The 17,873-nt window shown below is 40.1% G+C and overlaps 2 protein-coding genes across 4 annotated transcripts in view; one reads left to right on the forward strand and one right to left on the reverse strand.

The window, feature by feature from the left end:
• mitfb (melanocyte inducing transcription factor b) overlaps nt 1–7,867 on the reverse strand; it is an 81,432-nt gene extending 73,565 nt beyond the window's left edge. Inside the window, exon 1 of the mRNA XM_079587520.1 lies at nt 7,537–7,867. Within this exon, the coding sequence (XP_079443646.1) occupies nt 7,537–7,640 (104 nt within the window). The 5' untranslated portion in view covers nt 7,641–7,867. The remainder of the gene's footprint in view (nt 1–7,536) is intronic.
• A 253-nt stretch (nt 7,868–8,120) lies between these two features.
• The window catches only part of frmd4bb (FERM domain containing 4Bb), a 75,047-nt gene continuing 65,294 nt past the window's right edge, over nt 8,121–17,873 (forward strand). For 2 of the 3 annotated variants that reach the window (XM_079588326.1, XM_079588328.1), the window contains exon 1: nt 14,829–15,086. The gene's annotated coding sequence lies outside the window, so the exon portion shown is untranslated. Of the gene's footprint in view, nt 8,219–14,828; nt 15,087–17,873 lie in introns of those variants that run through there. The other variant, XM_079588327.1, reaches the window with a different exon arrangement.

Consider the following 17,873-nt stretch of genomic DNA (forward strand, 5'->3'; position numbering starts at 1 on the left):
GCGAGGTTAATATGTGAACGCACGTTTGAAGAGTCACGCCTGAATCTTTTTTGGGAGTTTTGGGAGGGTCAAAGAAAAACAAAACAGGAACTCCTGAAATCTGACTAAGGAGTTGAGTTGATGACCACCTAAAAATACACACTCCACCGTCCCGGTGTCTTGCGTCAAACTCCCAACCACAGTGGCCTTGTAATCGACGAAACTATGGGAAAATGTAACCCCCTTGCACGTCCTTATCTGTTATTATGCAACGACTCAACCGCAGAGAACAATCATCTCCCGTCTCTGCCCTTATAAGAGGACAAGTGTCTGTTGAACGCCTCAGCATAATCAAAAAATGGTTCATGAATGAAAAGAGGAGTTTCCGGATGGTGAGGAGCGTTGGAGCGTTCAGTGAGCGAGTCAAGGATGTGAGGATGCAGACACCCGTTCCTGCCATCAACATCAAGAGCGCAAAACTACCTCGGATATCTAGACACACGTCAGAAATGCCAATGGCTGCACTCTAAAAAATGCTGGGTTTTTTCAACCCAATTTTGGGTCAAATAGGGGCCAACCCAGCCATTGGGTTAAATTTTTTAATTACATTTTTAACCCAACTTTTGGGTTTGTCCACATTTTTTTAGAGTGTACAGGCGGCAATTCATGCCAGGGCTTTTAAAGGGATAGTTCACCCCAAAATGAAAATGATTCTCCCTCATGTTGATCCACAACCCGTAAGACCTTCGTTCATCTTCGGAACATAAATTAAGATATTTTTGATGAAATCTGAGAGCTTTCTGACCTATCCATAGACCGCTACACAACGACCACTTACAAGGCCCAGAAAGGTAGTAAAGACATTAGAGATGCACCGATTGATCGGCTGGTGACCGGAATTGGCCGATTTTCACGTGAGCGGCGACCGGCCGGTCAGTCTGACATATGCCGATTTTATGCCGGTCAAATGCACTCGGGCGCCACATGATTAACATCGCGCGATATCAGCAATACAGATTGTATCAAAGCAGCTTCACAGTGATAACATGAAAATAATACAAGATGAAGTTTGGTTTTAGAAGAAAATTGCTTTATCGTCCACCTTAAGTACGGCAGATCAATAATATTGTTGAATATTAAATGTCCCTAAGCAAGCCGAGTGTATTTCTGCTGCGCTGCTCACGCTCAATTAAAGTGAAAGCACACGTTTGATGGACAAAATAAATATGATTTCACACAAAAAGTGCCCAAAATGCACAGAATTTGCATGTCTAGTGTGTTTTAACGAGAACTGGAGTAGGCTATGTCAGAAAAGAAAATTAAGACTCAAAAATATTTATAGAAAATGTACTCATTTAAAATTGTTTTTATTATTCAGTTTGGGTAAAAGTATATGGTGTTTTATACAAAAAAATATATATAGAAAATAAATATTTATGTGTACTATAAAGTGGTTAGAAAAATGAAATCGTAATCGGCTAAAATCGGTAACGCCAGGTCCAACTCAATGAAAAATCGGAATCGGCCAAGAAAAATGTAATCGGTGCATCTCATGGTCCATGTGACTACAACTTTAATGTTATGAAGCGACGAGAATACCTTTTGTGCGCAAAAAAACAAACAACAATAATGACTTTATTGAAGAATTTCTTCTCATCCGTGTCAGCCTCTCATGCTGTTCACAGTTTTCCACACGAGGACGCCGGCATGAACCGTTAAACAAACTCAGGAGAGATTTTCTTTATGCACATTATGAGCTGCAATCCGACACGTTTCCTCCCTCTTTTGATTGACAGGATATAATTGGCCCTGATCATTGGCTGTTTTTAAACAATCGGGCGTTAGTGAAAATAATTATTGGCTGATACTTCGGTCTCTAATAGTAATAATAACAACAATAATACATATTATTAAATAAAAATATAAAAAATATTTTGTATGTATATACTGTATGCATGTAGAGAGATATGTCTGTTCATTCATATTTTCTGTTTTATGTTGTTTTTTTTGTTTTTGTTTTTTTGTTTACTCTTCTGCTTCCTTTCGTATTATGCATTATTCTCTTGTTATTTTGTATCATTATTCTTGTTTCTTGTTCTTTAGCTTATTGGTCTGATACTTGCTTTTCCAACATCTATATTTGTCTATATTTGTTTTTTTGCTGTTGTTTTCTGTGTGTACTTTTCTATATTGTATTGTTTGCTTAATAAAATAAAACTAATTCATACATATTACAATTGTAATATTTCACTGTAAAAAGAAAAAAATATGAGTATGTGATGATCAGGTTCTGTTTCTGTGTGTTTGGACTTTGTTTTATTTCATTCATGTTTCCTTGTGTTTCGTCTGTTTTATTTCTTTCAGTTTGCTTGATTCTGTGTGTGCTTATTGTCTTCTATTATCCCTAGCCTGCTTAATTATTAGTTCCTTTGTTTCAGGTGTGTTGCCTTGTTAGTTTGTATGGTCCCTCTCGTTTATGTCATTTGCCCCAGCTGTGTCTCGTTCCCTGTTCCCCTCTGTGTATTTAAACCCTGTGTTCTGTCTTGTTCCTGGTCAGTGATTGTATGTACGTTCCATGTGAGTTTCCCGGTTCCTGGTTATAAGTTTATTCAAGTTCTGAGTGATTAAAGTCTACTTGCATTTAGATCCGACTACCGTCTTTGCTTCCACGCAATTCATGACATAATCACTGACCACACCAGGATCTAGCAGGTAGTTCCCAGGACCCCGTGATGGATCCAGTAGAGATCATGCGTCTCCGTCAGGGGAATCGACCCATCGAGGACTACGTGACAGACTTTCTGAAACTGGCTCATAATCATCCCCTGAATGATTTGTGTTTGTCGTTTTTTTTCCGTGGAGGACTGTCTGAGCCCCTCTACTCAGCGATGCCCATGCTTGATCCTTCTGGGACTCTGAGTCTGTATATCGAGTGGGCTCTTTCTATGAGTGGTTCATCGTTTGCTGTGGGCTTAACGGAGGAGGTAAAAGCGCTGCACGTCAGCCCAGCCGAACCCGCGCTGCACGTCAGCCCAGCCGAACCCGCGCTGCACGTCAGCCCAGCCGAACCCGCGCTGCACGTCAGCCCAGCCGAACCCGCGCTGCACGTCAGCCCAGCCGAGACCGCGCTCGACGAATCGAGTGAGCCGATTGAGCCGACTGCATCCTGTGAGTCTACTGAGTCTACTGCATCCTGTGAGTCTACTGAGTCTACTGCATCCTGTGAGTCTACTGAGTCTACTGCATCCTGTGATGAATCAAGCCCAGTGAAGCGCCGTCGCAGAAGGAGGAGGAGGACTCGTTGGGCTCGCCAGGCTCCGGAGGGCGTTCCCAGACTCCTCGCCCTGCCGGCCCCGCCTCTGCGCCTCGCCCTGCCGGCCCCGCCTCTGCGCCTCGCCCTGCCGGCCCCGCCTCTGCGCCTCGCCCTGCCGGCCCCGCCTCTGCGCCTCGCCCTGCCGGCCCCGCCTCTGCGCCTCGCCCTGCCGGCCCCGCCTCTGCGCCTCGCCTTACCTACGGTCTTCAAGCTCCGGGAGGCTTCTCTCGAGCCCGCTTACAGGTCAGAGGTTCCTCCCGTAAATTTCCCCAAGTATTTTTTGGGGGGGGGCAGGAGGTACCCTGAGAGGGCCATGGAGGCGGCACCTACATGGATCCTTGCACGGCTTAACACCCCTGAGCTTCCTGTACCGCCCGAATTTCTTATGCTGCTGGTCCCGTCCAGTTCTGTGCTTCATACACCCTGGTCCCCGTCTAAGTCTGCTCCGCCCTGGTCCCCGTCTAAGTCTGCTCCGCCCTGGTCCCCGTCTAAGTCTGCTCCGCCCTGGTCCCCGTCTAAGTCTGCTCCGCCCTGGTCCCCGTCTAAGTCTGCTCCGCCCTGGTCCCCGTCTAAGTCTGCTCCGCCGTGGCCACCCTCACGACCTGCTCCGCCGTGGCCACCCTCACGACCTGCTCCGCCGTGGCCACCCTCACGACCTGCTCCGCCGTGGCCACCCTCACGACCTGCTCCGCCGTGGCCACCCTCACGACCTGCTCCGCCGTGGCCACCCTCACGACCTGCTCCGCCGTGGCCACCCTCACGACCTGCTCCGCCGTGGCCACCCTCACGACCTGCTCCGCCGTGGCCACCCTCACGACCTGCTCCGCCGTGGCCACCCTCACGACCTGCTCCGCCGTGGCCACCCTCACGACCTGCTCCGCCGTGGCCACCCTCACGACCTGCTCCGCCGTGGCCACCCTCACGACCTGCTCCGCCGTGGCCACCCTCACGACCTGCTCCGCCGTGGCCACCCTCACGACCTGCTCCGCCGTGGCCACCGGCTCCGAGGCCGTCCTGGTATCCATGGTCCCTAGCTACCCTGTCTGGGACTCCAGGACGCCCTCCCCCCCCTCCCAGGTCATCGCCTTGATCTTGAACGGCGTGAGGTCACGCCTTTCGGAAGGGGGGAATTATGTGATGATCAGGTTCTGTTTCTGTGTGTTTGGACTTTGTTTTATTTCATTCATGTTTCCTTGTGTTTCGTCTGTTTTATTTCTTTCAGTTTGCTTGATTCTGTGTGTGCTTATTGTCTTCTATTATCCCTAGCCTGCTTAATTATTAGTTCCTTTGTTTCAGGTGTGTGCCTTGTTAGTTTGTATGGTCCCTCTCGTTTATGTCATTTGCCCCAGCTGTGTCTCGTTCCCTGTTCCCCTCTGTGTATTTAAACCCTGTGTTCTGTCTTGTTCCTGGTCAGTGATTGTATGTACGTTCCATGTGAGGTTCCCGGTTCCTGGTTATAAGTTTATTCAAGTTCTGAGTGATTAAAGTCTACTTGCATTTAGATCCGACTACCGTCTTTGCTTCCACGCAATTCATGACAGAGTACTTAAGAAAAATTATATAATAATTATTGTATGAAAATATGGGAAAAGTCTAATTGTGATTTTTCTGATTAAAGAGAACGTTATAAAGTGTGATTTAAAAAAAAGTTTTCAGTGCATGTTGTACAACAACAAAAATAAATAAAATATGAATTCTAAATAAGAACAAATATATTTGTATTACAATTGAAATATTTCACTGTGAAATAAAAAAACAAATTAAGAAAATAATAGTTATAATAACTTATTTTACTTTAACTGTGAATTTAATTAATTATTTGAATATAATATAGTTAACGCAACATGTATTCTCAGGCCTGATACAACAGCACTTGTATTATGAATTGATAAAACATTTTAAGCACAGTCATTGACACACAAATGCAAGCTTGAATAGCAAAAGCCAAACAATCCCACAGCTTTTGACTAATGAATGTCCACGACTTTTCCAGTGGATCATGATTTCATACTCAGCAAAAGCAACTTCTTGCCTGAAAATCACAAAAGTCCCTGATATTGGTTTTCCACGACCATGAGAACCCAATAAAAACACATTTCCAAACGAATGCTAAATAACAGAACTTTAGTGTAAAATTGTGCATCCTATTGTGATCCAACACCAGTTATTACGCTCAATATTTTAGCAACAAACCACAATATCCCCCGAAGTCCATGCGCTGCATCTGAGGTATTAGCCTGCACTTCCTGCACTTCTAAATTTACGTTGTTAATTTTCACCTCACGGCGGCCTGAGCCGTCAGCCTCGTCTAAATTAAGATCCTCCGCCTGCCGATGAAGCTTCACGGATCTCTGTCACGGTGAAACGTCTAGTGCTAAAGCTTCAGTGTGTGTGTGTGACTGCATATCATAATCACATCAGCTTACAGTTCACACACACACAAGCATCTGTGGACATGAGCAAAGCATGTCCACTATACTCAGCGAATTCAGTTCAGAATTCATCAAATAAAATACATAAGCATCCGGTACACCTGTCACTTATGACTGGTCATATATGATAATTTATTATAAACTTTTTATTTTATTTTTAGATTTCAAATAGGCTATGTACATACACAATCTGCTATGAAAGTTCTCATTTCAAGATATCATACTCGAGATCTCACACTTTATACAACAACTTTCATTACGTTATATAATGCAGATCATTACGTAATTATTATAGTTGCAAAGGTTTGAAACTTTGATCCAAATATGTTCATATAAGTGAGTCCGGGGCTAGTTGTCACATGACGTATATTTCAGCGTCTAAAAGGTTTTGTGTCAAAAGTCTAAATGCACATGTTTTTGTTTTTTTCTCTAAGTTTTATATGTTGGATTCAGACTAGGGCTGTGAAACGATTAATCGCATCCAAAATAAAAGTTTGTGTTTACATAATAAATGTGTCTGTGTAATTATTTTGTGTGTATATATATATATGTATATATATATATATATATATGTATATATATATATAAATACACACACATGCTTGTATATGTTTAAGAAATATTTGCATGTATATAGATTTATATATAATTTATATTATATATAATGTAAATATTTTAGATATAAATAACACATTTTGCTTGAATATATATTTTACATGCATGTGTGTGTATTTATATAATATACAAAATAATTATACACAGTACAGACACATTTATTATGTAAACACAAACTTTTATTTTGGATGCGATTAATCGCGATTAATAGTTTCACGGCCCTAATTCAGACACAGTATAAAAACATGTTTTGTTACTTTTATCCTTCAAACAAAAAATCCAGTCTCATCTTATTTTGCAATAGATGTTAGTAACAAGTGAACACACACACACACTCAGGCAAGAGTTAACTTATAGCCTATACAGTAGGCTACATGATCATCTAATGTTGGTAGATTTTAAACAAAAGATAGCAAGCTGCTGTCAAGCGTTTCAAAATACTAAATATAAACTTACACAATTTATCAATTACATTATTTGTTAGACAAAACCATATTTTGATTTGCTGTATTTTACACATCTGGTAGGCTATGGTGTACCAGATGTGGCCCGGATCTGGGCCGACACTGTCTGTCTGGCTATTTGCTGTTTTCACTCATTGTTTTGTGTTTAGAAATTACTATTTCAGTTTTTCTGCAAGACGTACACTTCTATTAACTATTAAATTAACTTCCAAAAAATAATCCACACTAAAATATTCCCTGGAATAAAAACTAGCCTCGGGTTCTCCTGGGGAAAACTAGCCTACTGATCTGCATTGCATAATGGTTTGAAAGTCATTAGAAAGTGTCACCAAGGTTCACTGCACATATTTAAACAGTTTCACCAGTGAGATCTTCACACACAGACACGGGCTACATGAGTAAATATTTGATGATGATGATGATGATGATGATGATGCTGTATCCTAAGGCGTTGTCTACTGTAACACACCATATATCCAACGCGGCACGAAACGCGACGCGACTAGAGCGCGGCTGCAAATCCTGTCGCGTCGCGTCGCTTGCAGCGTGGATGGAGTGAGCGCGCAGCTGATTCTCATTAGAAGGACTAATAATACAACGGTAAAAAAAAAGAAGAAAAAAAGATATATATACAAAAACCAGTCAGAGTCTTCTCTGAGCATACCAGACTTTGTAAAGCATGCATTAGAGAATCTGCATTATTTCAGAAGCTGTCAAACGCTCATTCACAGACCTGTTTTTCAGCGGCTGACTCTTCAGCTCGTAATACGTTTTAGGCTCTTCGTGAAATTCATCTTCGACTTCAAAGTCGGCCACGATCCCCGATTCCGACTGCATTTTCAAAGTTGTCAACTTTCGTCCGCTCCCAGGTGGAAAATAATACGTCAGTTCAGAGCCGTGCTTTCAGACGCACGAAGTGCCACTGCCAGCCACCGTGATGTCAAGCTGTCAGTCACCCGCGGCCAGTCCCTCGCGCGCTCCAGTAGTCCGTTAACTGCCTCGACTGGTTAACTGCGAACGCAGCCACAGAAGCGTGGAACTACAAATCCCAGGAGTTACGAGTCGACAACAGCCTGGTGTCAGCATCTTTTCATTGGCTGACGCGCGAAAAGGGGGCGTCACCCTTACAGCAATGTTTTTGACTCGACCACAAATCATTTTTTAAATAATTTTTATGAACAGTAAACATTTTCCTGCTAAATTATAATTTACTTTTCATTAGATTTGTTTTCATTCACAGCAGATAAACTGCCTTTTTTCTTTAAAATAAATAAATAAACGTAGTTTACTTATAGTAGGTACAATCAATGTCCGCGCGATGGCAGTATAATCAAATCAATGAAATAACATCCTCACATTTCAACGCTCGTATTTTACTTCATACAGTCTGAAAACTGGCACTTGGAAGATATTTGGTACGTTGGTCTTTTATCAGTCTCATCTATCTGAATCAGAGTTTTATTTTATTTTATTTTAGCTTTGTGCATCTTAAACATGAACAACATTTGTAACACAATGAAAAGTAGGCTAAAAGTGTTGTTCTTCAAGTGGGAAAATAGTCATTTCCCACAGGGTAGGAATGAAATTACTTTAAATGAGAAACATTCGAGAGAGTAACTTTCCCATTCTCCACAATTTAAGGACGACGAGGAGAAATGTAAGTTCAACTAGTATTAGCTTTAATTCAACAAAACAAAAGGAACTTTCAACATATTGTGTAGGCCTACTCCGACAAACAACACTAGACAACGAGGAACTGAAACAGAGGACACACATAGGCTACACAAGATAATGAACTCGGTATTAAACAGGTGTGAGGACTTAATAGGGTATATGTCGAACGTCGCATTACGAAACCGGAAAACAGAACGCATCGCTTCCGGTTCAGGTCTTTTGTATGTGCTTCATGCATTTTTTTTACGGTTTACACCATATACAGTGGTTTACATGACAACAATGTACTAAAAACATTTTTTTTTCTTCGTGTTTTTCGCACAGTTCATCCCTGTTCACATGGATCCGCGAAAACGATTACAAATGCTGTATTATTCACTCCAGGCCAGTAGTTGGCGATGTCACTTTCTAAAGAAACAATAGACTGAACACATAATAGAGAGCCTAAGTCCCTCCCCTTCCGGTGGACCACCATGGGACCTTATTTCGGAAAAATATTGTATGGTAGTCAATGGCGAGAGACAACAAATATTTTGATCTCGTTTGAATTGTGCCCTGAATTACATGATGATTGTCAATTTAAAAGATACATTTTAAAGTCAAGAAAGTCGCAGTTTGACATAAACGTATCTTTTAAATTGACAAACATCATATGTGTAATTCAGGCACAGTTCAGACGGAATAAAAAGATAAGTTGTCTCTTGCCATTGACTATATTTTTTCCGAAATAAGGTCCCATGAGCCGGAAGCGGAGGGGCGGTACTTCTCTATACATATGCGCATGACGTCACCGTTTTCACAAATTCATGTTTTTGTAGTTTACAAGGAGACGATAACAGTATCGTTTTCAAAAGCTTGCACTTTGAAAGTTTGCATTTTCAGGGCCCCAAAAATGCAGTTGTCGTCGTCGTCGTCGTGTAAATGAATGGCCAAAGCGCATAAAACGAATTCATTTTTTTCTTGAAACCGGTGTTGTGTAAAAAGTCCAATATTAAAACGAAACCAAAACAAAGGTACTATACCTACTATAATACACCCATACTTGCAAAATGATGAAATAGGAAAAACATTTTCTTAATGTTTTCTCTTTTTCTTTTTTTTTTACAGAACATTTTAATGTTTTGAGAACATTCAGATATAAAGTTTTCATAACTTAATGGGAATGATAACAGAACGTGAACACATTTTTGTTCGCTGGGATTATATAGTGTGGGTATAATTCTTCCGGTTGGAGTGAACATGAGCTTCTCCTTCAGTGCAGATGGTGTGTGTGTGTGTGTGTGTGTGTGTGTGTGTGTGTGTGTGTGTGTGTGTGTGTGTGTGTGTGTGTGTGTGTGTGTGTGTGTGTGTGTGTGTGTGTGTGTGTGTGTGTGTGTGTGTGTTAGGGGTGGGAAAAAAATCGATTCTTAGATGCATCGCGATGCGGACGTGGACGATTCTGAATCGATTCACAAATGCCAAAAATCGATTTTCAAAATAATTTTTTTTTTTTGAAAATCGATAATAACGTAATATTGACGGAACGCAAAAGACGGAACTCTGAAGCGTGGAAACAATATTGTCAAAGCTTCCACCTGGCTCGGAAAGGGCAAAGTGCATTACACAATCAATCGCAACTTTTATTGCCAAGGATTTGCATCCAGTCGTTGAGAACCAGGGCTTTCGCGCTATGTTGCACACTTTGGAGCCGAGATACAACGTCCCATCTCGGAGATATTTTACAGACACAGCGATCCCCACACTCTACAACAAGACCAAAACCGAAGTCATGGAATCACTGAAGAAAGCGGGTAGGATAGCTGTAACATGTGATGCGTGGACATCCGTATTTTATGTTAATAGAGATTCAGAATATGTTGAAGTTTGTTATAATTTGTTATTGTTGTGATTTTTACTGTAGTGAATTTACTGTTGTGAAATGGAAAATCAATAATCGAGAATCGAGAATCGTTAATAATCGAAAATCGACTGTAATCGAATCGGGACTTCAATAATCGTAATCGAATCGAATCGGGAAATCAGACAGATTAACCACCCCTAGTGTGTGTGTGTGTGTGTGTGTGTGTGTGTGTATGGGCGTTCACACAGTGGGCACTGAGAAGATGGATGCTAATAAACCAGGCCCTTTGTTCAGATGTTTGGGATATTACTGTCAAGCCCCAGAACCCTCTTTCAATCCAGTTTTGCTGGACACGGTCGAACCTTTAAAGAAGCTTTCATCAGTTGTGCTGCATAATCTACCGTATATGAAGAGTAATGACTTTGAATTACAGTCGCTCAAAGAAGAGCCGAGACATCACATTTGTAGAGGAGGCGCCTTGACTACAGGTTCAATAATGCTAATGTATTGCAAACGTAGTGTCTGCCTGGGTTGGATTTAATTAGCATGAAAAAGATTTTCTAATCACGACTGTACTTCACGAAGTTACTAATGTTATCGATCGAAAAGTGATTTGAAACATTGGATTAGGGCTTGTTACACATATCATGTATAATTACTGCATGTAAATACACTATCTATTAATGCTAGTTCAGTAATATTACTAGTCTCGCTTATAATGTTAACATGTAAAAGTGTTGTTTGAACGATTGTGCTAATTAATCAGCACATATTCAAAGTTATTATCACTGCTTGTCTATTCAAAGAATGATTAATTAAACAATACATTGAATTTGAGGCACTAGCTAATTGAATTAATTAGCACACAAGGCATTCATTCCAGCTAAATACTAAGAATGTTTTGAAAAAGGTCTTTTATTAAATTATGAAGACTTTATTTCTGAATGTTTTCATGTACATTCACAGGAACATTATACCTTTGAAGGTTCTCTGCACGTTATGAAAGTATAGTAACATTTTAAAAACATTAGATGAATGTCCAAATAAAACGTTTCAGAAAAAGTTCCATTAACAATGTATGAATGTTTTTGTGGCAACATTTTGAGAACATTATATCAGACCTGATAACTTTCTGTTAGCCTACGGGAAGAACATTTGGTCAGAGCGTTAGCCAAAGCTCTGAGAACATTCCCGGTTAGCTGGGATTAGCATCTGTAACATTAGCGATAGCCTATTTCAGCAAATTTGGATACCAAAAAAAGTTCATTGGCAGTGTAGTGATGTTGTATGAAGCACTTGTTTGCCCTTAAGGTTGATTTATACTTCTGCGTCGGACCTACGCTGTAGCCTCTACACTAGGTATCGGTTTTCATATATACTTCTGCGTCGTTGTCCGCATTGACGTGCAATTACGCGTGCAGAGGGAGCGTGTGAAACCTGAGGGAGGGGTTCTAGCAGACCAATCACAGCGCTTGCGTCCGCGTAGAATTGTCCACTGGTGATTCTTATGGAAGTCGAGCTTTACGCTCGTGCGGTGCATTGTGGGATTGACAGCGGCCTGGAGAAAGCGTTAAAGCAACACTAAAGAAAACATTTTTTACCTTAAAGGGGCTATATGTAGTTTTCAGCGCCTCTAGCGGTGATGTTTCAGATTGCAACCAAGACGTTTACAAGCAACTCCGGGTCTGTTTTTATACCCAAAACAAAGCGGAGGTTTCTCCATGATTCAAAAGCCCTGCCGATGTTGATCCGTGTTTTCGTCCGAAGTTGGTCTGATTCATGTTTGGCCTGACGAGCTTCAGCAGATAAAACTTTTTTTCCGTTTTTTATCATTATGTGGAGTTTGTGTTGGAGTCTGTGTTGTGCTGGGAGCAGGTCGTTTCTTAGTGTTAACAGACTCCATGTCATAAAGTTGCAAAACCCGCAAAGTAGATCATTTTAATGTGGGATTACAACCCCTTCACACACAGGCAATAAAAAAAGGATTAATTTTAGTAGAAAAACTACACATAGCCCCTTTAAAATGATGTTTCCAAAACCGCATCAGTGGTTCATCGAGTCGTAACAGGGTAACAGGGTGAAAGGCACTTCTGCCTCCGCTTTGCGGCCCTATATCTGCTGTAACCGCACTATGCAAGTTTGCCAGATCGGGTCGCGTTTCTGTAGTTCGAATGAGACATAAGAAAACTACAAATTTGACTTGCTTTACAGCAAGCGTTACAATAGTCATTATTTTGTTTTTCTTCGTTTCTGCATCATATGAAATCATGCAACATACTCAACCTTGTCTGTGGACATCGTTCATTCCAAAGCTGGATAAACAGCGAGCGTGTGTGCGACAGTAGCGTCGGTAGGCTAAATTATTTACGACAGCGGTAATGGACAATTACGCTTCTGACCTGTAGGCCGACCGAAGAGGAAAAGTCCTTTAGTGTTGCTTTAAGAGCGGCAAAACTTTGGGCAGTTCCCGACTCTATGCAAATGACAAGTGAAAAATGGAGGTGGGCAGCCAGTGGCTGTGAGGTTCAGGTAGTGACGTCTGTCTTGAGCGTATGCAGGTTGTGCCAGAGTGTATGCTGGATTTAGTGCGTAAAGCACATTGTTTACACATTGAGCACTTTGCAGTTGTCATGTTAAATATTGCAGTTTGTATGCTTTCATTGATTATATACAGGCTGGGTTTACAAAAGTTTATACAATTGACAGGATCTTTGCTTGGGGTATTTGGAAACAAAGTTTGCCTATTTCCAGATCGCGTGCATCTCTAGCACACGTACATCACGGTGACGTCCATTTGATGTGCGTGTTTACATCTGGAAGACATATTTTTTAGAGTGTTTTCTTCTCTGCAATACACATCTATAGGACATTACCTGTCAGATGTCAAATAGACGTTTAGAAGATGTCTTTATATGTTTATAATTTAGAATGTATTTAAAACTGACATCTTAATTAAAGACGTCTATATGTTAGTAAACAGCAGATGCAGATGAAGTGATCTTTAACAGACATCTTGCAGACGTACCTGTGCTTTCTGGATCGTGTTGAAAAAAAGCGGAAAGCGGAGCGTGTTCAGCGGCACTGAGCGGAGTTTTGTTGTTGTAATGAAGCGTTAGGCTAATTATTAATTAATGCCAAAAATCACATTAAAAGTTTCGTTATGCGAAACTCCCAAAACACGCGGATTCTGGATTTTACCTGCACATTTTGTCAGCTTTAAACCATTAATAGTATGAATGTTGAATCGAGTAAGTGCATTTAGGCTAAACGTTTTTTTTTTTTGCATTAATTATTAAATATTAGCCTAACTGATATAATATATGATTAATGAACATTGAATGTATTCGAATTCCCAATATTTCAGCGTGATATAGCGATAATGTGTGTGTTGTCAGTGAGCGGAGGCTGTGTAGGTAGGGCACACACACACACCACACACACACATACTGTGGGGAGGCTATAGTATGAGCTAGAGTTGTGACGTTCGCGAACGAACCGATTCTTTTGAACGGCTCATAAACATGAACGATGGGAGCCGAGTCGCGGCTGGAGGGGAGCCGTTCTTTCTGTCGTTCTTTTTTTCCTATGCGTGTTTCACACAGATGCACACAAAGGCTGTGTTTACACTTGGCATTAACATGCGATCACCGTGATCTGATCAAGCAGATTGGATCATTAGCCAATCAGGACACCGTGCGTTTACATTTGTTCATATTAAGTAGCCTCTGTATCTGGATAACCGATCGGATTTCTGTTTCCTGCATAATATTTAAATTAGGTCTGTAGCACGACACCAATACGATAATACAAATTAAGCAATGTCCCAATTGCTTTCACTCACTCACTTTACTTTCCTGTGCAATCTCCATCCTTAAATCAAAATAAGTTTTTTGAATGAAGGAATATTTCCAGAGTTGATCATACAAAAATAGCCATATAAGTCACATCATCGATCATCGGGTGATGTCCTATTTGCAAAGTTTACAGTAGTAATAGTGGATTGTATGTAGACATTTCCATTTTATTTATTCTAATTTCATCTACAGTATATATTTAAAACTTTAAATATTTTTTGTTTTTTATCAAAATGTTCTTGTGTGGAAGTGTTTGTAGTAAAAGCTGTTTTGCACAGAAATTCATTGCAGCTGGCTTTGTTTTTTATGTTTATTTGTGAGTAGGTATTGTATGAATAACATAAGTCAACATAGCTTTACACATACACACACACACACTTTGTACTAAAGGTAAATCCAAAATAGTGATGTCACTTCCTAAGCAGAGGGATGTTGTGCAATGGAATATAGTCCACACATGACAAATGAGGTAATAATCAATATTTCAGAATAATTCAACTATTGGTGTGTGATATCTGAGTTTTAATTATTTGACTACAAATCTCACCTCATCATTCCTCCCAGTGAGGATAAACTAAGATGCTAACAAGCTGGCTTCTTAAAACTGACTAAATATTTAAAAAGAGCCAAAAGAGCCGTTCTTTTGAACGGCTCTTTGAAAGGAACGGATCGCCAAGATCCGGATCCCCTCAAAGAGCCATAAATCCCATCACTAGTATGAGCGGGCGTGAGCGCGCGCGGGCCCGTGTGCGCGCAGATAACGGCATGGCCCCGGCCCGTGTCTTTGTAGCCGGTGAAGGGAAGGCGTGGTGAGTGTCTGATCACTGAACGAACTGATGAGGGAATGAAGCAGATGTGCGGCGATACACCGACAGCGAGCGTGTGAACTGAACGGAAACGCCCTTATAAACCGAGGTAAGATTTATTCGCTCATATATCGCTCAAATTAGTCGCTTTTATATTATTTGTCGCTTTTTTCGTCTGTTACTCGGCTTTGACAACAGGCTGCACCAGAGCACGTGAAACACGATGGATTAACCGGACGATGCTCATTTCATATTTCTAAATTAGGAGGGTTTGCGCAGATTTTCACATTTTTTCTGTAAAATGACAATGATTTTGAGCCAGCGTATATTTTTTTATTTTAAAGGCAATAAAAAGGTGGGATCTATAATTGACCATTCATCTCAGCATTGATAAGAGAAGAATAATGAATCTCATATGGTCCTGTTGAAGCATCTTTGTGAACTGTGAGGTACAATATACATTATTGACAATGTAGGTAGGCTATAGCCAGGTTTTCACAAGCTCTTGGTCAATGTGTCCAGTTATTTTATGGTCATTTCTGAAGATAGACATCACAGACATAGAGGATTTCAAAATGAATATTTCCTCTTTGACGAGGACATAATTGACATGAGATGATGTCATTATATATATTTTTGACAAATCATTAAATAAATGCACACATATAAGCACATTTATATTGTTTCTACTTGTTCAATAGGCTAGTGTGATTTCTACTATATTACATACAATCAAATCACTTAAACTACAATCAACTGGGATTGTCAGGTGTGTCTGTTGCTGAAATGCTCTACTTTTTTGTCTTCATGTTTTTAAATTGACCTAGATGATTAAAATATTTTAAGGTTTATGAAGTCGTACAATAGTTTTGAATTGACTGAAATTTTGTTATTTCCTGAAATCATTAATATGGTGTTTTTAAATTCTGTTTGTGACACAATAATGCTTGGTGCAAGTTTAGTAAATTAAGACAGAATGTTTATTTTTCTCATTGGAAAGGCATGCCTATGCTGACATTTCTGCAAAATTATATTATTTTGGTACTTGCACGTTTCTCAACACTTTTGAAGTAATATGTCTAATTAGTGACTGGCACTAAAAGCACGCTGAGTTTGATCTGAAACAGATGAACGTGGATCTGGGAATGTTTTAATACGCTGCTTGTTGCGTTGTGCATGTCAGGGCAGTTTGGAAATGAAATCTCCAGTGAGTGGCACCAAGAGGTTAATGCTCTATTGCTTTTGAAAATAATGTGCCACTTAAACTAAACCCTACACTACACAGTGTTAACAAAAGCACGTGAGATAAAAACGCATTGGATGAAGCCACCATGCCTTTGAGCTCATTTATCGTGACTCGTGTTTCACTGGATTCGTACCTGTCTACATTGCAAGTGCTGCCAGGTGAGCTACCGATCAATTTACTAACACTAAAAAGCCCAACATATGGAGCTGGTTATGTGACTCATAGTCATACATCAAAATGTATTAGTTTATAAATATTGCAAAATGATAACAGTAGTATTGTGCAATTAACCAATGAAAATAAGAAGACTTTAAATCGATAATCTGCCCCAGTATTCATAATTTGTGTAAACTGGAATAAATGTACTGCCACTAGTGTTCATTTCTGCTTGAAATGAGCCTGTATAGTTTTTTGTTTGCTTGTTTGTTTGTTTGTTTATGGAAGATTGTTTCCGCCACTGAATAAAAAGTAAAAAAAGGTAGTTGTGACTTTTTATCTCACATTTTGTACTTTTTTTCCTCTCTGAATTGCGAGATGTAAACTCGCAATTGCGAGTTATGAAGTCAGAATTTTGAGAAAAAAAGTAAAGTCTTTTTTTTTTACCTCAGAATTGGAAATAGCAAGTTTATATCTCACAATTCTGAGAAAAGAAGTCAGAATAGCAATTATAAAGTCAGAATTGCAAGATGAAAAGTCACAATTGTCTTTTCAATTATTTTATTCCTTGGCAGAAACAAGCTTCCATAGTTTGTGAAATGTGAACTCTTACTTTTGGAAGCTAAAACAATAACCATTGGCGTCTTGTTATTTCTGTTGCTATGTACAGTCTATACACTTTCTTTTTCTATTTTACTACCAATTTTAGTTTATTGGCTTCAGGATTTTGAGATATTTAGGGGGAGCAGACAGGGCACTCATGTTTGCAGGACTCCAGCTCATTCATATTCCAAGTTTTACCTGAAAGTAAAATAAGGTCATGCAGCTGAAGGAATATTTGCATCCCTGTATTTGCATGCCATGCTGTAGTTGCTCCAAAAAGGGTTTAAGCTTACTAAAAGCATACGTTTGATATCATGCTGTTAAAGTGTGTTACACATTTTTGAATTTTGCAAATACAACAAACATTGACTGTAAAACTAACACCTGTACCAATAGCATTGCACAAACCTAATGAGGGTTTTAAAACACCGTGCACTGAAACAGCAAGTTTGGCCTCATCCCTCGCTTTTTTTAAATGTCCGACACACTTCAGTTTAAATCACAGCTATGATCCATGATTAGCTGATGCCATTCAGAGGCAGCCATTGTTATCGGCCATTGTTGTTGACGTGAGACAACAATTTGGATACGCCCGTGAGTGCAACATGATGTCTTCAATATTTTATGTCTGTTGTTTTCATGTAATCGGATGGCTGTAAATATAAAGCAGTTCAAAAAGTTAACTTTTAGGAATTCAATAGCATTTTGACGACCTTAAAACTGAACATAAACAAAAATTCTTATTCGAATCTCATTCGAGCCCCTTCACATGTTTTTATTGCTTTTTTGTTTTCCTCTTATCTCTCTCAGGAAAAGACTCTTTGACGTGCAGCTAGCCTGTCAGCCTTGTAAACAGGAACTGGTAGTTAAAGGACAGTCTTTGGAGGTGGA

The sequence above is a fragment of the Phoxinus phoxinus genome (assembly GCF_949152265.1).
Source record: "Phoxinus phoxinus genome assembly, chromosome: 18".
NCBI classification, from domain to species: domain Eukaryota; kingdom Metazoa; phylum Chordata; class Actinopteri; order Cypriniformes; family Leuciscidae; genus Phoxinus; species Phoxinus phoxinus.